A 26,116-nucleotide genomic window follows, 5' to 3' on the forward strand; every position below is an offset into this window, starting at 1 on the left:
TCAGCCCCCACTTGCAAAATTCTCAACAAAATGTCTACTGCGATTGAACAAAGAAGAAAATTACAGCGCAGGAACATGCCCTTCGGCCCTCCAAGCCTGCACTGACCATGTTACCCAACTTAACTAAAACCCCCTACCCTTCTGGGGATCATAACCCTCTATACCCATCCTATTCATGTATTTGTCAAGACGCCCCTTAAAAGTCACTATTGTATCTGCTTCCATTACCTACCCGAGCAACGAGTTCCAGGCATCCACCACTCTCTGTGTAAAAGATCTGCCTCGTACATCTCCTTTAAACCTTGCCCCTCGCACCGTAAACCTATGCCCCCTAGTAATTGACTCTTCCATCCTGGGAAAAAGCTTCTGACTATCCACTCTGTCCACGCCTCTCATAATCTTGTAGACTTCTATCAGGTCACCCCTCAACCTCCATTGTTCTAGTGAGAACAAACCAAGTTTCTCCAACCTCTCCTCATAGCTGATGCCCTCCATACCAGGCAACATCCTGGTAAGTCTTTTCTGTACCCTCTCCAAAGCCTCCACATCCTTCTGGTAGTATGGCGATCAGAATCGAACACTATATTCGAAGTGCGGCCTAACTAAGGTTCTATAAAGCTGCAACATGACTTGCCAATTTTCATTGGATAGCATTTGAACAACCCTAGGATGTTCATAGCTACACTAACAACCAATTTAAAATAATTAGTTGAGCTTGTGAGATGGTTCATTTATGCTCACTAGAATCTACATATATTCATACAATTGGATGGGTTTTCTGCAAATTAAAGAAATATGTTCAAACATTGCGTCTTTTTTGGGACCCAAAGCAGTAGGGAGACAGAAGAGAAGATTGAAGACAGCACAGAAGTCAAAGAGAGCACGTTAAATAGTAAAGGCAATGTCAGTAATCCTTGTACGAGACAGATCAGGCAAAAGCAAGATAGAGAGCAAGGGAAGTTCAGATTAAACTGCATTTATTTCAATGCAAGAGGCCTGATGGGCAAGGCAGATGAACTCAGGGCATGGATGGGTACATGGGACTGGGATATTATAGCAATTACTGAAACATGGCTAAGAGAAGGACTGGGCTGGCAGCTCAATGTTCCAGGGTACAGATGCTATAGGACAGATAGAACAGGCGGTAAGAGAGGAGGGGAAGTTGCACTTTTGATTAAGGAAAACATCACGGCAGTACTGAGAGAGGGTATATCCGAGGGTTCGCCCACTAAGTCTATATGGGTAGAACTGAGAAATAAGAAGGGGGAAATCATTTTGATAGGGTTGTACTATAGGCCCCCAAATAGTCGGCGGGAAATTGAGGAGCAAATATGTAAGGAGATTACAGATAGCTCCAAGAAAAATAGGGTGGTAACAGTAGAGGATTTTTAACTTTCCCAACATTGACTTGGACAGCCATAGCATTAGAGGCTTGGATGGAGAGAAATTTGTTGAGTGTATTCAGGGAGAATTTCTCATTCAGTATGTGGATGGCCCGACTAGAGAGAGGGCAAAACCTGACCTCCTCTTGGGAAATAAGGAAGGGCAGGAGACAGAAGTGTTCGTGAGGGATCACTTTGGGACCAGTGACCATAATTCCATTAGTTTTACGATAGCTTTGGAGAATGATAGGTCTGGCCCAAAAATTAAAATTCTAAATTGGGGCAAAGCCAATTTTGATAGCATCAGGCAGGAACTCTCAACAGTTAATTGGGGGAATCTGTGAGAAGGCAAAGGGATGTCTGGTAAGTGGAGGCTTTCAAAAGTATGTTAATCAGGGTTCAGGGTAAGCACATTCCTCTTAGAGTGAAGGACAAGGCTGATAGAAGTAGGGAATCCTGGATGACTCAGGATACTGAGGCCCCAGTCAAAAGAAGAAGGAGGCACCAGACATGCATAGGCAGCTGGGATCAAGTGGATCCCTTGAAGAGTATAGGGGGTGTAGGAGTAGAGTTAAGAGATAAATCAGGAGGGCAAAAAGGGGACACGAGATTGTTTTGTCAGATAAGGCAAAGGAGAATCCAAAAAGCTTCTAGAAATATATAAAGGGCAAAAGAGTAACTAGAGAGAGAGTAGGACCTCTTAAGGATCAACAAGGTAATCTATGCGCGGATCCACAAGAAATGGGTGAGATCCTAAATGAATATTTCTCATCAGTATTCACTGTTGAAAAAAGCATGGATGTTAGGGAACTTGGGGAAATAAATAGTGATGTCTTGAGGAGTGTACATATAACAGAGAAGGAGGTGCTGGAAGTCTTAAAGTGTATCAAGGTAGATAAATCCCCAGGACCTGATGAAGTGTATCCCAGGACACTGTGGGAGGCTAGGGAGGAAATTGCGAGTCCCCTAGCAGAGATATTTGAATCATTGATAGTCACAGAGAGGTGTCTGAAGATTGGAGGGTGGCAAATGGTGTGCCTTTGTTTCAGAAGGGCTGCAGGGAAAAGCCTGGGGACTACAGGCCAGTGAACCTCACATCTGTAGTGCGTAAGTTGTTGGAAGGTATTTTGAGAGACAGGATCTACAGGCAGTTAGAGATGCAAGGACTGATTAGGGACAGTCAGCATGGCTTTAGAGTCATAGAGGTTTACAGCATGGAAACAGGCTCTTCGGCCCAACTTGTCCATGCCACCCTTTTTTTTAAAAAAAACCCTAAGCTAATCCCAATTGCCCACATTTGGCCCATATCCCTCTATACCCATGTAACTATCTAAATGCTTTTTAAAAGACAAAATTGTACCCACCTCTACTACTACCTCTGGCAGCTTGTTCCAGACACTCACCACCCTCTGTGTGAAAAAATTGCCCCTCTGGACACTTTTGTATCTCTCCCCTCTCAACTTAAACCTATGCCCTCTGGTTTTAGACTCCCCTACCTTTGGGAAAAAATATTGACTATCTAGCTGATCTGTGCCCCTCATTATTTTATAGACCTCTATAAGGTCACCCCTCAGCCTCCTACGCTCCAGAGAAAAAAGTCCCAGTTTATCTAGCCTCTCCTTATAACTTAATCCATCAAGTCCTGGTAGCATCCTAGTAAATCTGTTCTGCACTCTTTCTAGTTTAATAATATCCTTTCTATAATAGGGTGACCAGAATTGCACACAGTATTCCAAGTGTGGCCTTACCAAAGTCTTGTACAACTTCAACAAGACATTCCAACTCCTATATTCTCATCCAAATCATTAATATAAATGACAAATAACAGTGGACCCAGCACTGATCCCTGAGGCACACCGCTGGTCACAGGCCTCCAGTTTGAAAAACAACTCTCTACAACCACCCTCTGGCTTCTGTCAAGTAGCCAATTTTGTATCCATTTGGATACCTCACCCTGGATTCCGTGAGATTTAACCTTATGCAACAACCTATCATGTGGTACCTTGTCAAAGGCCTTGCTAAAGTCCATGTAGACAACATCAACTGCACTGCCCTCATCTACCTTCTTGGTTACCCCTTCAAAAAACTCAATCAAATTTGTGAGACATGATTTTCCACTCACAAAGCCATACTGACTGTCCCTAATCAGTCCTTGCGTCTCTAAATGCCTGTAGATCCTTTCTCTCAAAATACCTTCCAACAATTTACCCACCACAGATGTGAGGCTCACTGGCCTGTAGTTCCCAGGCTTTTCCCTGCAGCCCTTTTTAAACAAAGGCACAACATTTGCCACTCTCCAATCTTCAGGCACCTCACCTGTGACTATCGATGATTCAAATATCTCGGCTAGGGGACCCGCAATTTCCTCCCTAGCCTCCGACAATGTCCTGGGATACACTTTATCATTTGTGAGTGGAAAATCATATCTCACAAATTTGATTGAGTTTTTTGAAGGGGTAACCAAGATGGTAGATGAGGATGTTGTCTACATGGACTTTAGCAAAGCCTTTGACAAGGTACCGCATGGTAGGTTGTTGCATGAGGTTAAATCTCACAGGATCCAGAGTGAGGTAGGCAAATGGACACAAAATTGGCTTGGTGGCAGAAGACAGAGGGTGGTTGCAGAGGGTTGTTTTTCTGGAGGCCTGTGACCAGCGGTGTGCTCAGGGATTGGTGCTGGGTCTACTGTTATTTGTGATTTATATTAAGGATTTGGATAAGAATTTAGTAGGCATGGTTAGTAAATTTGCAGATGACACCAAGGTACAGTGGACAGTGGAGGTTATCTAGGATTGCAACAGGATTTTGATCAATTGGGCCAGTGGGCTGACAAATGGCATATGGAGTTTAATTTAGATAAATGTGAGGTGATGCATTTGGTAGATCGAACCAGGGCAGGACTTACTCAGTTAATGGTAGGGCATTGGGGAGAGTTATACAACAAAGAGATCTCGGGGTACAGGTTCATAGTTCCTTGAAAGTGGAGTCACAGGTGGACAGAGTGTAAAGAAGTCACTCGGCATGCTTGGTTTTGTTGGTCAGAACATTGAATACAGGAGTTGGGACGTCTTGTTGAAGTTGTACAAGACATTGGTAAGGCCACACTTGGAATACTGTGTACAGTTCTGGTCACCCTATTATAGAACGGATATTATTAAATTAGAAAGAGTGCAGAAAAGATTTACTAGGATGCTACTGTCCAGTCCAACGCCGGCATCTCCACATCATGACTACTCTCTCACTTCTCACAGGGTTTTTGCATTCTTTATGAGGTTTAGCTTTTTTGTGCGGGTGCATGGGGCCATTGTTTTCAGCTCCAAATCCCGTTGGTCATGTGCATGGGCTTCACCAACATAAAAAAACTAAAATACGCATGAACAGCTCTTTTCTGGCTGGTGCATGCATGGTGGCCTGAGGTTCGTTGGAGATGCCGAACACACAGTTCAAGACGAAGCTTAGTTTAGTTAACAAAATGAATTTTTAATCATTTTGAATCTTTTTTGCGGCACACTTGGGGTCCTCACTGCACATTGAATGGGAATCACTGCTCTACAGCCCCCCAGGATCTATCCGTGGCTCTTTCCTATCTAACTACATGTAACCACTTGAGGTCATCATTCAAAAACATAGCAGGTTCCACACACAGGCTGGCAACAAACAGCTCTACCTCATGATCGCCTCTCTTGACTATCTCTAAACTGTCAGAATGCTCGTCAGGCATCCAGTGCTAGCTAAACAGATCATTTCCTCCCAACTAAATAACTCCTCTTCATGTCATCGACTTCATCACTCTCCATAGCAACTATCTGAATTTGAACAACCGAAAATTTGGTGCTGTATTTGACCCAAAAATGAGCTTCTGGTCAGTAATTGCTCTTCATAGGCCACTTCAGAGTGTATTTAAGGGTAATCACAATGCTGTGTGGGTCTGGATTCACATGTAGATAAAGGCATCATATTTTCTTCCCTAAAAGTCATTAGTGAACTAGATTGGTTCAAATCAACTTTTAAATTCCAAATTTTCTTCTGTCTTACCTTTCTGAATTCAAATTTCATCATCTGCCATGGTGGGATTCAAACCGGGTCCGCAGAGCTTTGCCCTGGGTTTCTGGATTACGATTCCAGTGACAATACCACCAGGCTACAGCCTCCCCTTAATTTAAGCTTACTCAAATCTCTGCTGTCCATGTCTTAACTTGCATCAAGTCCTGTTCACCGATCACCACTGTGTTTGGTGACGTATGTTGACTTCTAGTTGAGCAACATCTTGATTTTACTATGTCAATAGTACTATATTAAATGCCAAGTTCTTGCTAACCTTCATTGGTTTCCTATCTCTGATTATTTTGTGAATGTGTCACTTTGAAAACTGTACCTTGACTGAAACTGTAGTAATTATCAATAATTTAGACATACCTCCAATAGTTGTAACCCATTCTTTAAGAAGTGATTTTACATCTTTCAATTCATAGGCTCCAGCAAGGTTAGCTCTCAAGTAAGCGGAGTCAACATTAATTTCACATTGCGAGGATATTTTAATTTGGTTGTCTGATGTGGAAGCACCAGGATCAACCTACAGGTAAATAAAGAGCAATAGTTTGAATAATATACACACACATTCCAGTATTTGATACTTTATGGCATTAGCATCATGGAAAAGGTTCTTTAACAGAACTGAATGGTACCGCTGTTACTAATAAAACAACACTTGGTAGCATGATGGCATCATTATTGCTCAGATCTATAATTGTATATCAAAGCTTTTTTGGGATGTTTCACTACATTAAAGGAATTATATAATACAAGTTGTTACATCCGTCAAAGTTTAATTAGAACTGTATTCTCACTTCTACCTGAAATTGTTTCCCCTAGACTTACAATATTAATCAATAATATTTGGTAAGAGTATTTAAAAAGAAAGTGCATTAAGGGCAACATTCTAATGGCTATTAGGTTTGTCAATTTATAATGTAATGTCAGCACTCAATTAAGGATCTGAGTGCTAAAATTACTAGCACTGTATAAAACCCAAATGATTCTGTATATAGCCTATCATGAGATATAGAGTTTTCTGGTAACTTAAGAGCTTAAAACTGGTACATTCTGTTTTAGTTTCCTGTCAGTCTGAAGAACAAGGTAAGTGAATTGGAAAGGAAAGAACCGCTTCAACATCTTCATACACAAGGCAAAACAAATTCCCAAAACCAAAGCTCGTCCGAAAGACGTGCTGGTCAGATACGTCGGCCATGCTAAATTCTCCTTCAGTGTGCCTGAACAGGCGCTGGAGTGTGGCTACTAGGGGACTTTCACAGTAACGTCATCGCAGTGTTAATGTAAGCCTACTTGTAACACTAATAAATAAACTTAAAACTACAAATTCCTTATTCAGTAAGTTTAAATGTAGCCACAATTTACTGCTGAACTAGATTTAGTATATTGAACATTATACCTGCAGCTTTTCCTCGACTTGGCGCTCATGTTGGATCAAGTCAGGTAGTACTTTATGTGGACTGATCATTAACTTATTTTTAAGAGGACTTTGAACTTTAATGGGACTGGTTTGATTCTTCTTCTTGAACCGTTTCTTAGATTTTTCAGGAACAGTATTCTTTAACTGAAGTAACGGATTCAGTAACTGATTCTTCATGCCTAGAACAGTAAAATATAGTTTTAACTGCTGGTAGCATGGAAATGCCATGCAATATAAGGCAACTAGTTAAAAATAAGTGATAGAAACCTTGGAGTTATAACTCAATTCATCCATCAGATAGCAACAAAAATAAGACAGTAGCATCACAATTAGATATCTAAGTTAATGCTTTCCTGAGCAAACCTTATTCGAACCTTAAATGACTATTACATGTGGAAGGGATTAACAACCTAGTTTTGTAAGTATTCAGTCAGTTTATTTTATCTGAAAATTACATTGAATGATTTCCAAAGAAGATATTTCTGATAAATTAGACAGTTGGATCATATGTCTGTTAATTATAAAAGAGTAAAAAGGCAAAGATTCTGGTAGAAGTGTGCCCGTAACCTTTTAAATGACACTGTTCCCCAGATTTGGAAGATGGCCAATGGCAAGCCAAAGTAGCAAGCAGAAATTGCAACCTGCCATTTCTGAGCTCACTTAAAAAAAATTCAGAGAATTCCCAAGATGCAATCTGTAAATTCATACACTAGATAAAGATTAAGTACACAGTTCATATTTATGAAGGAAGTATACTATGATTGTGTTTTGTAAACATTATGACAGTAACATTGACAATAGATTCAGGAAAGTTACCTGTATAATTTATAGCATTGAAACAGACCATTCAGCCTAACAAATCTATGTCGCTACTTCTGCTTCACATGAGCCTCTTGTGATATTTTATCTTGGCTATAATTCCTTTATTAATTTCTCATTCATGCATTCAGTAACTTCAGAATTCTAAGAGTTTGTACTAGAATCAATAATATGAAGCCTCCGAGCATTCTCACCTTGTCGATGTCTCTGATCATAAGCAGTTCTCAGCTCTTCTTGGACATCAGGCGGCAAAGCAGCAAAAACCTCAGGGTCAACCTGCATTTGAAAAGTAGAACATACTGATCATCAAATTCTCTGTAATGTGATTAAGATTTAATTGCTCATACAAATGTAGTATTTTCATTAAGATTTACAAACAATCGATTCTCATTTGAATTTAAATACTTTGGATACAATAACAATAGAACAGATATTTTACCTGTGAAAAAGCTGGAAGGGCAACAATCATTCCAGCAGTGCTGCTTGATTCCTGAGGTCCAGGCAACTCGAGAATCATTGTCCCCATTGACACAGGTACCTGCCCAGTAACAATGCCTTTCACAGACTCTTTGACATGGGTACCAGTAAAATTAGGTTGTTGTTGAGCCAAGTACGTCTGTTCTACCTGTTCTCTAATATCTGGAGGGAGTGCTTCCAAAACAGAAGGATCTATCTAAAACGTAGAGAGCAAAACAGCACATTACTTCAACAGTATTTTTTCTAAGTGGATTTTCTAAAAGATTTATGTTTTCATTTTTTTGGTGCACAAAAGCAATGAAAATTGAGTGTAAAATTACTACTACATAAAGTTGCAAACCACAGAATACACATTGGTTCAAGTCTTCTGGCCTCTAGATCACTGAAAACTGGACCAGTGATGGAAAATGTACGTCAGGTCCTGGTGGAAGGCCTGACACATGCTCCTAAAAGGGAAATGGCTAGGAATTTAAACTTCTGATGGCCGATTCTCTGCTGCCTGGGACCCTGGTTGAATGTTCCAACTCCAAGTTGGAGACTTTGGACAAAACTACTCGACTACCTGTCAACTAGACCCAACTAAACCACACCTCACAACCCCGGCCTGACTACTCCCCAGCTTGACCTAACTCACCCTACTGCACCAGCCAACCCATCCACCTAGCCACAAGAAACCACCCAGTTTGAATACTCATTATAAGATTGCTGTTAAATGCGCCATGTCATCAGGAATTGTGTAATACCAGGAAATGGTTCATATATTAATCTATGCACCTGAGAAGCGGAGGGCACTTCAATACTGATATCATGTCGATGCCTGTGGATAGCTGTGCTCTCAGAGGTATGTGCTGCAGCACCTTTAACTGAAGTGTCCGAATTATTGAGGTTTGCATCTCGACTAGATGGAAGCAAAGGAGGATTTCCTGTTTCTGTTGTCCTCTTCCATGCACAATCTGGGTCTACAATCAAATCCAGTAAGAAGATTATAATGAGTGAATACTTTCCAGGAGAACATAATACAATTGACATTGCACAAATATGAAAAATCATAGAATTACTTAAATATCCGTTGCCTTCTGGTTTTCATAGAAGTTTGTGAAATGACCTAATGTGAAGCTACAGTTATGCATTATCTTAAATAAAATGAAGTAACTTGAGCAGAACAAGTTTCTTTTAAATCATGCAATATTTTTATTACAATGTCTGACATGAAAGTAAAAATCTATAAATAGCAACTTAAATTTCCACCATAAATATTATCAGTGAATCAAATGCACTGTGGAACAAATTAACTCTTACTTCAGAAATGTTGTTCCATTTTCACTATTATACCACAATACTCCTTTAATACATAGGAAGATAGGAGCAGGAGTAGGCTATTTGGCCTGGCAAGCACATTCTGCCATTCAAACAACAGCAGGGCTGATTATCTATCTCTAAGCCATTTCCTCCCACTATCCCGATATCCAGAAATCTATTAATTTCTGTCTTGAACATGCTCAATGTTTGAGCTTCCACAGTCCTTTGGGATAAAGAATTCCAAAGATTCACCACCCTTTGAATGAAGAACTTACTACTTATCTTGGTCCTAAATGGCTTGCCCCTTATCTTGAGACTGTCTCCAGGTTCTAGATTCACAAGTCAGAGGAAATATCCTATCCACATCCACCCTATCGCACCCTGTAAGAATTTTGTAAGTTTCAATAAGATTCTTCAAAACTCTAGAGAATTTAGCCCCAGTTTCATCAATCTCTTCTTATAAGGCAATCGTTTCATTCCAGGGATTAGTCTGGTGAACCTCTGTTACACTCCTTCGATGGAAAGTATATCTTTCCTTAGATAAGGAGACCAATAATATATACAATACTCCAGGACCGATCTCACCAAGGCTCGTTACATATGCAGCAAGGCATCTTTACTCCTACACTCAAATTCCCTTGCAATGAAGGCCAACATACTATTTACCTTCTTTCTTGTTTGTTGCACCTGCATGCTAGCTTTTAGTGACTCATTAAAAAACACCAAAGTTCTTCTGGACATCAATACTTTCCAACCTTTCACCATTTAAGAAATGTTCTACCATTATATTTTTCTGTAAAAGTGGATTAAGTTCACACTTATTCACATTAAATTCCATCTGTTCAGTAACTTAGCCTGCTCAAGTCCCCTTGCATCTTTTCTCACAACAGTTTCCCACCGAGTTTTGTATCATTAGCAAATGCGGAAAGATTACATTTGGTTCCCACATCCAAATCATTTACATAGATTATGCATAGAAGGGCCCAAGCACTGATTCTTGCAGTACCTCACGAGTCACAGTTGTCAATCTGAGAATGACCCATTGATTCCTACTCTCTAATTTCTGTCTGTTAACTAATTCTCAATCCTTACCAGTATATTATCCCCAATCCTGTGTTCTCATTTTGTTCACTAATCTCCTGTGTGGGATCTCATCAAATGCCTTCTGAAAACCCAAATATACTATATCCATTGGTTCTCCTTTATCTATGCTACAGGTAACATTCCCAAAAAAACTCCAATAGGTTTGTCAAACATGATTTTCCTTTCACAGATTCATACTGACTTTGCCCAATCGTATCATTATTTTCTAAGCATCCAGTTATCACATCCTTAATCCACTTTTACAGAAAAATATAATGGTAGAACATTTCTTAAATGGTGAAAGGTTGGAAAGTATTGATGTCCAGAAGAACTTTGGTGTTTTTTAATGAGTCACTAAAAGCTAGCATGCAGGTGCAACAAGCAAGAAAGAAGGTAAATGGTATGTTGGCCTTCATTGCAAGGGAATTTGAGTGTAGGAGTAAAGATGCCTTGCTGCATATGTAACGAGCCTTGGTGAGATCGGTCCTGGAGTATTGTATATATTATTGGTCTCCTTATCTAAGGAAAGATATACTTTCCATCGAAGGAGTGTAACAGAGGTTCACCAGACTAATCCCTTTATAATTACCAAGGGTAGCACGGTGGCATAGTGGTTAGCATTGCAGCCTCACAGCATCAGGGACCTGGGTTCAATTCTAGCCTTAGGTGACTGTGTGGAGTTTGCAAGTTCTCCCCGTGTCTGCGTGGGTTTCCTCCAGGTGCTCTGATTTCCTCCCACACTCTAAAAGTTGTTTGGATTAGGTTGATTAGCCATGCTAAATTGCCCCTTAGTATCCAAAGCTGTGTAGATTAGGGAGATTAGCGGAGTATATATATGGGATTACTGGGATAAGGCCTGGGCACAATGCTCTGTTGGAGAATCAGTGCAGACTTGATGGGCCAAATGTCCTCCTTCTGAATTGCTGGAATTCTATGATTTTCCCCATTACTGATGTCAAACTAACAGGTTTGTAGTTCTGCATCTTCTCCCTCTCTCTTCTTAAATAGTGGAGTTATATTTGCTGCCTTGCAGTCAGCAGAAACCCTTTCAGAAACTATAGAATCTTGAAAGATAACTACCGTTACCTCAATAGCTACCTCTTCCAACACTCTGGGATGTAGCTCTTCTGATAAAAGGGATTTATCAACCTTCAATTTTGTTTTGAGTATTAGCACATTACTCTTAACAACATGCCCCTTCTTGGTTCCAGGACACAATATAGCATTATAGAATAATAGAATTCACAATCTTTCTGACATGCTTATTTATTTGAAAGTTTATATCTTCTATTAAAACCACTCTGCCATCAGTATATATTTTTTAATTCCCGCATTTATACAATCTATCATTTTACAGTTACTGAGGGACCATACTTAACTTCCTCCTCTTTCTCTTTCCTTCCTCCTCACTTCGTCTTTTCCTTTTACTCTCTTCTGTTTTCCTACCTCTTAACACTCTCTCTCCCAGTTTCTTTATTTTTCTCTCTCTTATTTCTCTCCCTCCTTCACATCTCTTTTCTCTTTTCCCCCTGCTTCGGTGTGCATCTCTAATTTTTTCAAGCTTGCTAACCTTCTGAAAGCCTGTGCTCCATAGCTTTCTTTGTTCTAGATGTCTGAAAAAGGTCCATCACTGAACATGAAGGTCCGCTAGTAGTGTTGTTCCGCACAAAAGGAGAAAAGTGAGCAAATGAGGCTTTATCGTTTGGCAGTAACTGATGCATCTGAATTCCAACCTAAAGAATGAAAAGAAAAAAAGCTAGATTCCACTTAAATATGTCTCCAAATTATTAAAATAGTTTCACATCGTACTCACTTATTAAAGTTTTAATAGTACACGATATATCTTTCAAAATATAAATGTACTACTCAATTTACTTTAATATTGCAGTTTGGTATTACAGAGGTGCCATATCATAAGGTGCAGTATCATCAAATTAGGAAACAAACTATGAGTAAATTAAAACAATTATTAAGCAAGGATACCCAAATGGTTTGTCTTGCTGAACTAACCAGCAGCAGGGGTCGGGGAAGTTTGCGAGGCATATTTAAGTATAATATATAACAATGAAATTAAGGTACTTAGAAGATGAGCCTTTCAATTATTAGAAAGGTGATACAAAAAAATCTTCAATATGAATTAAAATACTATGTTTCCTCACTTACTAAAAAAAATCCTATAATTTATATTCAGCTGTTTTGTATAGAGTCCGTCACTATTTTTCTCTCTATGTTCAGAGAATTAATGTTTAACTATCTTGTGTATTGCTAATCATCTTTAATTGTTTTGTAATTGCTGCTATTTACCACATCTGATTAAACTGAAGGCAGTAAGTTTTTATTCAGACCAAATAGAAAAATATTCAGTAGCAAAAACAGAAAGTTCTCCTGGTGTTAAAACCTTAAAACCTTCAATTCGAAACTGCTCATTAGAATATACATTATTTCACTAAGAAGTGCTGCATCTAAATTAGCTGTAAATATTGTTCTAGTTATTGCCCATGTAAATTTCAAGCTCCTTGGAAAAAGAATATTACTGTAATGTTAAGATATAATGCTCGATTGTTATTCTTCCTGCTGAAACCTGCACTCCACTTTCTTTGTATCCTAAGTCAACATAACTAAAATGCACCTGTACAATTTCACAGCATTACTCACAAACTCAAGATCATTTCTAAACTTTACATGCTCTCAAATTTCTATTCCATCTTTCTGCCCTTGCTTTATCCAAAGTTCAGACTATCATCGCTTGCTCTTTCCCAAGATTTAGCTTAGTACTCAGAGACCTTACTGTCATCAATAAAGCAGCAGACCGAAAACTACCATGTTCAAACAGACAAAAACAGCTACATGAAAAGCACAAGTAGAAACAGGAAATAAGTTAAAGGCGTTTGAAAACTGGATAGTTTGGGCTCATGGACAGCATATGAACTGTGGGACATAGCCAGATTTTCAGTTTAGTGCATTTTCAGCAAAAAGAACTTGAATATGAGTGGCGCTAAATTTAAACATGCATTAAAACATTAATTATACATAGAATATGACACATTTAGAATACTGCACCTATTCCTGAAAGTCAGTGCAACATATCATTCTGAAAGCAATAATATTGCTATGGTATAAAAACAGAAAATGTTGAAAAAACTCAGCAGGTCAGGTAAAATCTGTGGAGAGAGAAAAACAGGGTTAACATTTTTAGTCCAAAAGGTCCTCTTTGGAACTTCAGCATTTTCTGGTTTTATTTCAGGGTTCTAGCATCAGCAGTCCTTTTCTTTTATTATTATGGTGATACTGAATAGTGTGGCAGATAATTATCTTGAATTAGGGACAGAATTGATCAAATAATAGGTGCAACCTGTTGCTTCAACAAGCTCAAGATCCCCATTTTAGCACAATAAACTCTGGAATATGAATTATTAATAGATACTAAAAGGGTTAATAGTCACACAAGTTTAAAACAGGCTGAAAAACAAAGGCCTTCTTATAAGAGCCTTTACAGATACCAAGGCCATTAGTCTGGCAAAGCACATAAATCAGACATCTGTAACTGGAAAATGTGAGTGATCCACAAATACAGAAACGAGCTGTACTAAGGTTTTCATGCTGATTGGATATTATAATGAAGCAAGTGTAAAATGATTGTGATTGGTTTATGCTAATTTCTTGTAATCCATTTTGAAAACTTTAATTGCCTTTGTATCTTGGAATATACCATTCTGGCTAGCTACAGGGATGTGAACTGTAGCTTCCCAGTGTCCTTGCTATAGCTTGTATTAAAACACCTGTTTAAGAAAACTCTGATACTTGTCTGGTTACTCGAAGGGTAAAACTTGTGATTAATTAAAAGGATGACATCAAAGCCTGCAACAGGTACCATAATTCCAGAAATGTAGACTTTTATCATGGATCAAATGGAGCAGAGAAAAAACAGAAGTACTATGAATGGCAAATACTCAATTTTAGAGTCATAGTCAAATATGACGTGTAATCCTACCAATAAAGAAAATCTTTCATCAAAAATATTAAGAGTTACTGGCTATTAGATGGACCTCTGTATTCATCAATTTGAATACATAGAACATGCTTAAATAAAATCGACCAGGAGAATTTCTTGCAATGCATCTGCTTATCATTGTTCCAAATAACAACTTAAATCTAATTTGATTTCTTTCTTTCCATCTATCCCCTCCTCCCACACTCGAAGTGCTTTCAGGATGTTCAGCAGAGCCTGTCAGAAATATTGGAGAGCAAACAAACCATAGCCCAAGCTCAGTCTGAAAACCAAGCAATTACACTGGTAATGCTCATGTGAAATAGGCCCATTGCAAGATCATATTGCATGGCAGTGCCTGAGGACATCACATCCACTGGACTATGTGAAGATGCTCTGCATATGAATATTAAAAACAAATTAAACATTAATGGACCATGTATTTGGCTGTTCATGTTAAACTAGATCTGATGCTGGTGCAAGGAGGTTGTAAAGTGTGAGATAAGTACAAAGCCACTGAGAATTTATCAATATGTTTGTGAAATGTAATCAAAGATAGTGAAGTTTTTGAAACACCTTGTTTTACCCACTGCTGGTAGATGGAGGAAGAAATTTCCCTCCTGCATAAATAAATCTGAACATAAATTTGTTGTCGTTAAATAATTGAGCACTTAAATATGACAACATAAAATCAGAACCACAGAATGATAGCATAGTAAGAGGTCATTCAAGCCCATTGTGCCAGCCTGGCTCTTTGGTAGAACTATCCAATTATCCCTCTCCTCTATCCTTTTCCTGTAGTTTGGCATTTTTTCCTTCAAGTATAATTTCCTTTTTCAAAGTTATGGTTGAACCTGTTTCCATGCTTGCAGGGAGTGCACTCCAAATCATAACTCGCTACGTAAATAAAAAAATTCTTCATGTTGCCTCCGTTTCCCTTGCCAATCACCTTTAATCAGTATCCTCTGGCTGGCAATCCTTCTGCCAATAAGTATAAGCATAAACTATAGAAACCTCAGCTGTGTGACCATTTAACATGGTCTCTGGGAATCTGGTACCTGGTTCCCAAATCTTATGCTGTTAAATCAACTTTTCACAATCCAGCAGCACACGCATAGACTCAGGTAATGAATATAAAACAGTTAAGGTTTTGATTTTGTAGTAATGACGTTTAATTGTTTAAACAGTGGAGCCCAATTTTAAACAAAAAAATTAAACTCACCCCTCTCATATCTGTCACGTTCAGCTTCATCATATGGAACATGTGCAATACCTCTCTGCCAATTACTTTTGCACTGCCTGTTGCATAGTCCAATGTTACACTTCTGCACAATTCAAATTTGGAGCAGTTGTTAGAATTAAAAATCCAAAGCAAGCAGTACCAGAACACATTTATTGGCTTATGATAAACATCTATACCAATGTTATTCAAACATATGAAAATCAACTTTAAAATCCATTCCCTCAGATCTCTATGCTTAATATAACATAATGAACCAAGAATGTAATTAATAAGACTGTGAATTTGTTTTATTTTGGGAATTTTTTGAAATAGTTAAAAGCCATTGGTTTTCACAATGATTTAGGTCTAACCACAAAAATGATTGTGTATTTTTGATCATTATGAAAAGCAAATTCAAAATAAATTTCTTCAAAACTTCTTCCAAAACTTGCTTTAAAAAGATAATTAAGTCAAAATGTTGACTGCTATAAGCTGGAGTCTTTTCACCTTATTTTCATAATTTTTTTTTGCATTCGTCGCTAGCGAGGCCAGCATTTATTGCCCTCGAGAATGTAAAGTTGAGCTGCCCCCTTAAACCACTGCAGTCCATGTGCTGTTAGGAAGCGAGTTCCAGGGTTTTGACCCAGCAGTAGTGAAGGAAAGGTGATATATTTCCAAGTCAGGATGGCATGTGACTTGAAGAGGAACTTGCAGGTGACGATGATCCCATGCATCTTCTGCCCTTGTCCTTCTAGCTGGCAGAGGTCACGGGTTTGGAAGGAGCTGTCACAGAAGCATTGGTGAGTTGCTATTGTGCATCTTGCAGATAGCACACACTTGAATGTTGTCGGAGCTGCACTCACCCAGGTAAGTGGAGAGTGTTCCATCACACTCCTGACTTAAAAAAAAAGTCATTCATGGGATGTGGGTGTTGTTGGCTAGATCAGCATTTATTGCCCATTCCTAATTACCCTTGAGAAAGTGGTAGTGAGCTGCCTTCTTGAACTGCTGCAGTCCATGTGGTGTAGGTACACTCACAGTGCTGTTGAGGTGGGAGTTCCAGGGTTTTGAGTCAATGACAGTGAAGGAAAGGCGATATATTTCCAAGTCAGAATGGTGAGTGGCTTGATGGGGAACTTCCAGGTGGTGGGGTTCCCATATGTCTGCTTCCCTTGTCCTTCTAAATGGCAGTGCTCATGGGTTTGGAAGGTACTGTCTAAGGTGCCTGAGTCCCTACAATGCATGTTGCAGCTGGTACACACTGCTGCCACTATGCATCATTGATGGGGTGCCAATCAAGCAGACTGCTTTGTTTTGGATGATGTCAAGCTTGAGTGTTGTTAGAGCTGTACTCATCCAGACAAGTAGATAGTATTCCATCACACTTTTGACTTGAGCCTTGTAGATGGTAGACAGGCTTTGCGGGTGTCCAGAGACTAGTTATTTTCTACAGAATTCATACCCTCTGACCTGCTCTTGTAGCTACTGTATTTATATTGCTACAGCATGATGTATTTTAATCTGCAGTTAGTTTTTCAGTGCTACAAAGCAAAGTTGAATAACTTGATGCATCTGATTGCAACATAATAAGAACATAAGAACTAAGAGCAGGAGTAGGCCATCTGGCCCCTCGAGCCTGCTCCGCCATTCAATAACATCATGGCTGATCTTTTTGTGGACTCAGCTCCACTTACCTGCCCGCTCACCATAACCCTTAATTCCTTTACTGTTCAAAAATGTATCTATCCTTGCCTTAAAAACATTCAATGAGGTAGCCTCAACTGCTTCACTGGGCATAAATTCCACAGATTCTCAACCCGTTGTTTGAAGAACTTCTTCCTCAACTCAGTCCTAAATCTGCTTCCCCTTATTTTGAGGCTCTGCCCCCTAGTTCTAGTTTCACCCACCAGTGGAAACAACTTCTCTGCTTCTATCTTATCTATTCCCTTCATAATCTTATATGTTTCTATAAGATCTCCCCTCATTCTTCTGACTTCCAATGAGTATAGCCCCAGTCTACTCAGTCTTTCCTCATAATCCAATCCTCTCAACTCCGGAATCAACCTAGTGAATCTCCTCTGCACCCCCTCCAGTGCCAGTATATCCTTTCTCAAGTAAGGAGACCAAACTGTACACAGTACTCCAGGTGTGGCCTCACCAGCACCTTATACAGCTGCAACATAATCTCGCTGTTTTTAAACTCCATCCCTCTAGCAATGAAGGACAAAATTCCATTTGCCTTCTTAATTACCTGCTGCACCTGCAAACCAACTCCTTGAGATTCCTGCACAAGGACACCCAGGTCCCTCTGCACAGCAGCAATAGTCCATTTTGCTGTTATTCCTACCAAAATGGATGACCTCACATTTACCAACATTGTACTCCATCTGCCAGACCCTTGCCCACTCACTTAGATTATCTATATCCCTTTGCAGACTTTCAGCATCCTCTGCACACTTTACTCTGCCACCCATCTTAGTGTCATCTGCAAATTTTGACACACTACACTTGGTCCCCAACTCCAAATCATCTATGTAAATCGTAAACAATTGCGGTCCCAACACTGATCCCTGAGGCACACCATTAGTCACTGATCGCCAACCAGAAAAACACCCATTTACCCCCACTCTTTGCTTTCTGTTAGTTAACCAATCCTCTATCCATGCTAATACATTACCCAAAACACTGTGCACCTTTATCTTATGTAGCAGTCTTTGGTGCGGCACTTTGTCAAATGCCTTTAAATAAGCTATAATTTGCAGACGAAAATAAACAAAGAGAGGTGCATTTTGGCTTGAGCAGACACTGGTCACTCTATAATTGAATGTGACATAGAGAAGTCACAAGAATAGCACAACATGGCAGAGATCGGGCTCCATGATATTCTGATGTTGCAATGGGGGTCTTGGTGTAGGAGGTGGAGAGATGTTATTAACACACAGGGAGCCAGGAGGCCCTCCAGACAAACGTTATAAAGGGAGTGGGTCCAGATAGCCTTGATGGTCAATGCTAGGAGTCTAACCCTGAGGACCCGAATGAAGTGTACAAGTTCAGTAACCTTGAATGAGAGGTCAAGGTCAGTGAATGCATCTGCAAATGCCATATCCCATCAACTGCACCGCACTACCTCATACCACATTACTCATCTACCAACAACCTCAAGCAATTGTTGGTAGATTGTGACTCAGCTCACTTCGGTAACTTCATCTCACCCTCAAACATAGCATTTTCTAAAAGCCTCACGACCACATCTCACATCTCTTATTAAGCTGATCTTTCTCATCACCCTATCTGTAACTGCAACACTATATTCTGCCCCCTCTCCTTTCCTTCTCCCCTACGTACACTATGAATGGTATGCTTCGTCTCTATAGTGCACAAGAAACAACACTTTTCACTGCATCCCAAAATATGTGACAATAATAAATCAAATCAAAGCAGTTGGCACACACTGCCAGCTATTCAACCATGACAGCCATATCACCCAAACACATGACCCCACATTCACTGACACACTTTCTGCTCTCTTAGCATAGCATCCCTACAGTGCAGGCCGCTCCCCTTGGGTCTGCCCTGATTCTCCGAAAGAGCATCCCATTCAGGCTCTATTTCCATAACCCCATGTGTTTACCCCACTAATCCCCTAACCTACACATCTTGGGATTCTAAGGGGCTATTTAGCTTGGCAATCAATCTACTTTGCACATCTTTGGACTGTGGGAGGAAACTGGAGCACCCGGACAAAACCCAGGCAGACATGGGGAGAACGTGTAAACTCCACACAGACAGTCACCCAAGGCTGGAATTGAATACGGGTCCCTGGCGCTGTGAGACAGCAGCGCTAACACTGTGCCACCATGCCTCTCTTGCAAGACAGTGTGGTGTATAACTGGAGGTAACAACGCCAAACTGCTGGGAAACAGGCAGGACTATACTTCCTTATCCCTTTTAAGGATCTCACACCTGCAGTACTCTGTCCTGTTTGGTTTCCTTACTTTCGGAAGGATACAATTGTATTGTATACAGTTCAGGGAAAGTTCATTCAGCTGATTCCTGGAAAGAAAGGGTTATCTTATGAGGAAAGGTTGAGAAGGTTGGGCCTATACCATTTGGAGTTTAGAAGAATGCAATGTGATTTTATTTAAACATATGTGTTCTTTATACTCCCAGGGTTGTATACCACTGTGTGGCCATTTCTGGTTCGTTGGGCAAGACATATCAAGTGATGGTGATGGTGTTTCAGACACAATCATACTCACTGAATCATACCTTACACACAATGTCAGGCTGTTGCTGGACAAGTCTGTGGGACAGCTCTCCCAATTTTGGCACACGTTCCCAGATGTTACTAAGGAGGACTTTGTGGGGTTGATAGGGTTGGGTATGCTGTTTTCGTTTCTGGTGACTAGGTTGATGCCAGGAGGTCTGTCCAATTTTCTTCTTCTTTGGCTTTGCATGGGTTTGATACAACTGAGTTGCTTGTGAGAGCATTTAAGAGTCAACACATTGCTGAGAGTCTGGAATTCTGAAGTCACATGTAGGCCAGACCAGGTAAAGACAGCAGATGGATATTAGTGAACCAGATAGGTTTCGACAACAATCATGGGTTCATGGTTACCGTTAGCGAGACTGCTGTTTATTTCCAGAATGTTTGTTAATTGATTTGAAACCGTGTTCTCAGAGCATCAGCCTGCGCCTTTGGATTACTAGTCCAGTGGCATTAACAATATACCACTGCTTCTCTATTTGAAAAACAGAGTTCCAAACTTCTAACACCCCCTTTTCAATACAGAATGGCTCTGAACTTAAATCTTGAAAGGACCTGCGCTAACTGTAGGACATGCCCCCTAATCCAAGACTCCCCAATCTGTTGTAAGAGTTTATCTCTAAATATGCCATCAGTTCCTTGTAATATCTTGAAAGTATTGACCCTCATCTTCTACAATCTTGGGAACATAACCCTAGTCTGTGCAATCTTGCCACATAATTTCATTCTTCATATCATTCTGGTAATCTATGCTGCACTTCCTCCAAGGCCAATACTTTCTTTCAAAGATTTGGTTCCAGAACTGAACAAATCGTACTCCAAGCATGATCTACCCAGGGCTTTGCACAGATGCTTCCAACTCCTTACATTCTTGCTCTTTAGATACAGAAAAAATAGCATTCCATTAAGTCTTCTTGATTATTTTCTGCATCCACACTTAAAATATATAAAGCAACAGCAGTTGAATTGACATAAGAAAATGTCAGTTCACTCATCTTATCACGTTGTTACAAAATAGGATGCCTTGATATGATTCAAAAATATATCTAAACTTCTGGAAAAATACAGAAAGATATCATGAATTTTTGAAATTGAATTAACCCTCAAATCAGTAGGACAGCTAAATGGCAGACTCAAGTGACACTGTGTTCGACTATAGAATTTTCAGAAGTTTTAAGTTCCTCATACATCATAAAAACACATCTGTAGAATTTACATATTTATCATCCACCACTTGGTTCCCTATGCCACATAAACCATTTTTAAGATGGTCTTTGGGGAACTTTGTAGGAGCTGCACTGATTCACCTTTCTTGATTTACTGACATTTTCTGGGGCAGTAATTCATCTTCAAATCACTATATCCATCAGGCAACACAATGTGATTGGAATTCCTTCTGCACTGTAGGGATTCTATATGGAATTGCAGGTCTTAAAAAAGTACCATTAAGCTGCTTTTATTTAAATATTCTCAAATTGTAATCATGGAACAGTTTGCAGCCAAGGGCTACATTGATTTGAATTCTTTCTCCAAAAGAATCTCTCAAATATATACTTTTTAATCTATAATTCCAACCTACTGCATACTGTGTCCATAATTATATAGCGTATTTTGATTTGATAGTTGCGAGCAAGAAGAGTCAGAATCAGAGGGGAACTGATGATTAGCCGAACAAAATGATAGGATATGCTGCTGATCCTCATTCAATTTAGTCGTGGTGACAGTAGAAATAATTATTCTAATGACTGACAGGTTCAACAGCAAAAAGAAAAATTCAATACTCATTTTGCTTTACAGTTTACATTAAATTCAATCTTCAAGTAAGCTGCTAGACTGACGTGGAATTTAAAGTAGTTTATCTGTGAATTTACGATGCCTGTCTAACCGGAATTACAAAATGGATCTAGTTTTAGAAATGACCATATGCAATTCACCATACCTGGTAACATTGTCACAGATTCCATGCCCACCAAACTTAGCCGATTCTGTAGGCGCACCAGCTTTTCTCACCATTACTTTCAAAGTTAGACGCTTCCCTTTCATTCCAGACATTTCTAATCGTCGCTGGATCTCCTCTGCAAGGTTGAGAAGAAATACTTCGGCCTCTTTAGTCTGAAAGAGGGAAAAACGACAAGAATATTACCATTCGAACCTTTAGTACACAAAAATTACTTGCACACCACAAGCAGAAACAAAATTTACAACATATACTCACTTGTTCACGGCTTCCAGCCTCTAACTTGTCAAAAAATCTTTACAAATATTGACAATCATTGCAGAGCGTTTTATATATATATAAACATTTGTTTAAAAGCTGCAAACATATGTAAAAACTGAATGACATGCCTACTGTACATAATTATGACGCATTGCTTCAAAATGTAATTTGAGTTACCTGGAGAACAACAGTCCACAGAGTTACAACATTAAACATATTTTACAGTTTCTGTTTTATATAGGGGTTTCCCCTTTCCATTTTGTAGCCTTCCTGTTATGTTGAAATTCATTTCTTTCATTAACGTCTCCAGCTGGCTACAAGTTTACAAGCATCATTGGAGAGAGAAGCCAAAATAACTTTTCAGGTCAATGATCTGAAACTTTAACCCAAATGTTTTTTTTAATTATTCATTCACGGGATCTGGGCTTTACTGTTAAAGCCAGCATTATCGCAGATCCATAATTGCCCTCAAGAAAGTGTTGGTGAGCTGCCTTTTAGAATGACTGCAGTACATGTAATGTCGACACACCAACATTGCTGTTCCACAGGAAGGACCAGGATTTTGACCAAATGATGATGAAGGAACACTGATATTTTTCCAAGTCAGAATTGAGAGATACTGGAGGGTGCAATGTCCTAATTATATTAGGGACATAGATTCAAATTAACAACAACAGATTTTATTGAAGGAGATGTACACTGTTCAGAGTACAAACTAAAACTAAAAACAGGAGCCTCTGAAACACCGCAATGACATCACCATTAAATCATGTGACCTGTTCATGCAATCATACAACTACTTAAATATACAACATTCCTTCCCCTTCACTCTTGTGATCATGACAACAAATTACAACGATGTTATACATAGGATCAATAATATGCTAGACACAGTACTATAAGCCATTAATCATTACACAGTCAATAAGAAAGTCGATCAGGAGGACATCTATTGCTCTTTGGTTGTATACAACATTCTGGAATTTGGTTGTCCTTGACCTTAGAAGTATAATTTGTAACTTCAGTGACATTTCGTCTCTTGGAACTAATTCTACATCATTCTCACATGGTACAGTAGTATAGATACAATCATTAGGCAATTCAGATTCAATTAGGTCTTCCGTAGTAATTTCACAACACGAGGGAGTAAAGAAGTTGGAATTTCTGGAGATGATTCTGAGAAATCATTTCAAGATGACAAAAATCAGTCCGCATGGTGTCACCAAAATAGTTCATCTTTGGTTTGAACTGTGTAAGAAATTGAACCTGGATTTGCTAAAACTATGCTGATACCCATTTCTCACTCATGGCATAATTACATGATAATACCCAATCTTCTTGTTGAAATGAGCGTGGTTTTGCCCTCAGTTCTGGTCTAGCACCTTGAGATCATTGATGATGCTGTACTATCTCTGAAGTTTCTGGAGGTAATAACAAATCAAACATAGTTGTTAACTTTCTCCTTAAGAGTAGTAATGCAGGTGAACTTTGGGTAGTCATATGAGCAGTGTTTCTATAAGATGTCAAAAAGCTATTCACATGACATGATAACGAAACTTGCCCATTTGAAGCATTTAAAGAATGCTTCATGGATTGTACAAATCTTTCAGCTGATCCATTGGTTGATGGATGATAAAGTGCAGATTTTATATGCTGAATACCATTTACTTTGAGATAATCCTCAAACTCGTGAAGTAAATCGTGAACCATTATTGCTACTGATCTGTTCCGGTTTATTAAATCTTGCAAAAATTCTGACAAATTTTTCAATGGTTTGTTCAGTTGTAGTCGATCTCATGGTGTAAATCTCTGGCCACTTTGAGTGTGAATCAATTATAATGAAGAACATGTTACCCTCAAATGGACCAGCAAAATCTACATGTAATCGTTGCCATGGTATTTTATGCCACTCCCAAGGGTGTAAAGGACACAACGGTGGAGTATTTCTTATTCGTGCACAGAATTGACACTGTCCTACATTTCTTCAATCTGAGCATCCAGACTCGGGTACCAAAAATAACTACATGCTAATTCCTTCATCCGGACAATACCAGTATGTCCATCATGTAGTTGCTCAAGAACTCTTCCATGCAGACAAGGAGGAATGATCACTCAGATTCCCCACAATAGACACCCACCTTGGATGGTCAACTCAAGTTTTCTTGACACATGTGGTTTCAAATCAAGATGCGTTCCAGCTATTGTTCCTTTCAATACCATTTCCATCACCCTCCCCATCACGGGATCATTTCTGGTATGTCTCTGAACTTGAGAAGCTGTCACAGGCAAATGATCTACTAGTGAAAAATAAAGAATATCAGCAAAACTAGTTGGTGGCATCTGCTCAATAGGTAAAGGTAGCATGATGCTAGTATGGTACTCCCTGATCAACGATGCTTTATATCGTAAGAGTGTGCAGATACGATTGGTAATCATCTTTGCAAATGACTAGCAGCTAATGATGATATGCTTTTATATGGCCCAAAACTAGTAAAGGGTCGATATTCACTCAATAATGAAATAACACCCATATAAATAATGCTGAAACTTCTGGACGCCAAAAATTATACTCAATTCTTCTTCCAGCTGAGCAAACCTAGATTCAGCACTAGTCAGAGTACGCAAAGCAAAAGCTATTGGCCATTCTTCGCCCGAAGGCATAATATATGAAACTACTGCCCCTACTCCATAAGGTGAAGTGTTGCAAACAAGCAGTCATGGCACCTTTGGATTAAAATGAACCAATGCTTCAGACTTCTGCAAAGCATCTTTGACATCCTTGTATGCCTCCTCACATTGTTGTCCAGTCCCAAGACTGTTTCACACATTGTAAATAATGTAGCCAAGTTAGGAATAAATTTGCTAAAATTTACTAATCCTAGAAATGATCTCAATTGCATCACGTTCGTCGGATGTGATGCTTCTAAAATAGCGTCCAGTTTCTTGGGTGCTTTATGTAGGGCTTTACTAACAGTAACATGATGCAAATACTGGGCTGACATCTGTAAAAAGTCACACTTTTCTTCCTTGATATGCAGACCATGTGCTTGAAGACATTCCAATGTTGCTTCTAAATTATTCAAGTGCTCTTGCTCACTGGATGCTGTAATTAGAATATCATCCTGATAACATTGTACACCAGAGAGACCACTTAAAATCTGACCCATCGATTTTCGGAATACAGCTGGCGTGGATGTTATTTCAAAAGGCAATCGTTTACAACAAAAAAGATTTTCTTGAACAATGATGATAAGTAATGCTTGAAATTCAATTGCTACATTCATCTGTAAATAACTTTATCTTCTCCAACCCTGATCTCCCAAATAGAGCTGGAAAATTTGCATGGACCACATGGAGTGGCAGCTACACTGTCTGCTCACTCAACTTTACGTTGAGAATGATGTAACCTTTTGACGGCACAATCTGTTCTGTGTATACCTTTAAAATTACATCAGCTGGTTTAAAAGGAAGATGCTTAAGCTTTTGTTATGTAGTTTCAGGAATTAAAGATACAGCAGCACCAGTATCAAGCTCCATCCTAATAGGTCGTCGCCTCAACTTCAGAATCACCCAGAATCAATGTGATTCACTCTGTATAGATAAGACGTTCAGTTTCAGCTCTTCTTCATATTTCTGGAATTTCTCTTTACCGTCGTATTTCTTCTCTCTCCACAACAGATGATCATACCATTTTAATCTCTTTTTGGCTGCTTTCTTTGATGCTCCTGCAGTCTTCACTGATGTACTGGTTCCTAAATTTGTCCTTTTATCATTCCACACATCCATCTCAGCATCCACATCTCATTATTTGATTTGATTTATTACTGTCACATACATGTATTACATGAAAAGTATTGTTTTTTGAGTGCTGTACAGGCAGAGCATACCGTT

At 39.2% G+C, this 26,116-nt stretch overlaps 1 protein-coding gene across 3 annotated transcripts in view; it reads right to left on the bottom strand.

The window, feature by feature from the left end:
• Positions 1 to 26,116, bottom strand: part of rev1 (REV1 DNA directed polymerase) — a 111,571-nt gene that overhangs the window by 15,748 nt on the left and 69,707 nt on the right. For 2 of the 3 annotated variants that reach the window (XM_078221928.1, XM_078221930.1), the window contains 8 exons: positions 21,947 to 22,119; positions 15,741 to 15,843; positions 12,101 to 12,263; positions 8,923 to 9,107; positions 8,111 to 8,344; positions 7,866 to 7,947; positions 6,832 to 7,031; positions 5,799 to 5,955 (listed from right to left, as the gene is read on the bottom strand). In XM_078221928.1, coding sequence (XP_078078054.1) covers positions 5,799 to 5,955; positions 6,832 to 7,031; positions 7,866 to 7,947; positions 8,111 to 8,344; positions 8,923 to 9,107; positions 12,101 to 12,263; positions 15,741 to 15,843; positions 21,947 to 22,119 — 1,297 coding nt within the window. The remainder of the gene's footprint in view (positions 1 to 5,798; positions 5,956 to 6,831; positions 7,032 to 7,865; positions 7,948 to 8,110; positions 8,345 to 8,922; positions 9,108 to 12,100; positions 12,264 to 15,740; positions 15,844 to 21,946; positions 22,120 to 26,116) is intronic. The other variant, XR_013498877.1, reaches the window with a different exon arrangement.

The sequence above is a fragment of the Mustelus asterias genome, chromosome 10 (genome assembly GCF_964213995.1).
Source record: "Mustelus asterias chromosome 10, sMusAst1.hap1.1, whole genome shotgun sequence".
Lineage (NCBI taxonomy): Eukaryota > Metazoa > Chordata > Chondrichthyes > Carcharhiniformes > Triakidae > Mustelus > Mustelus asterias.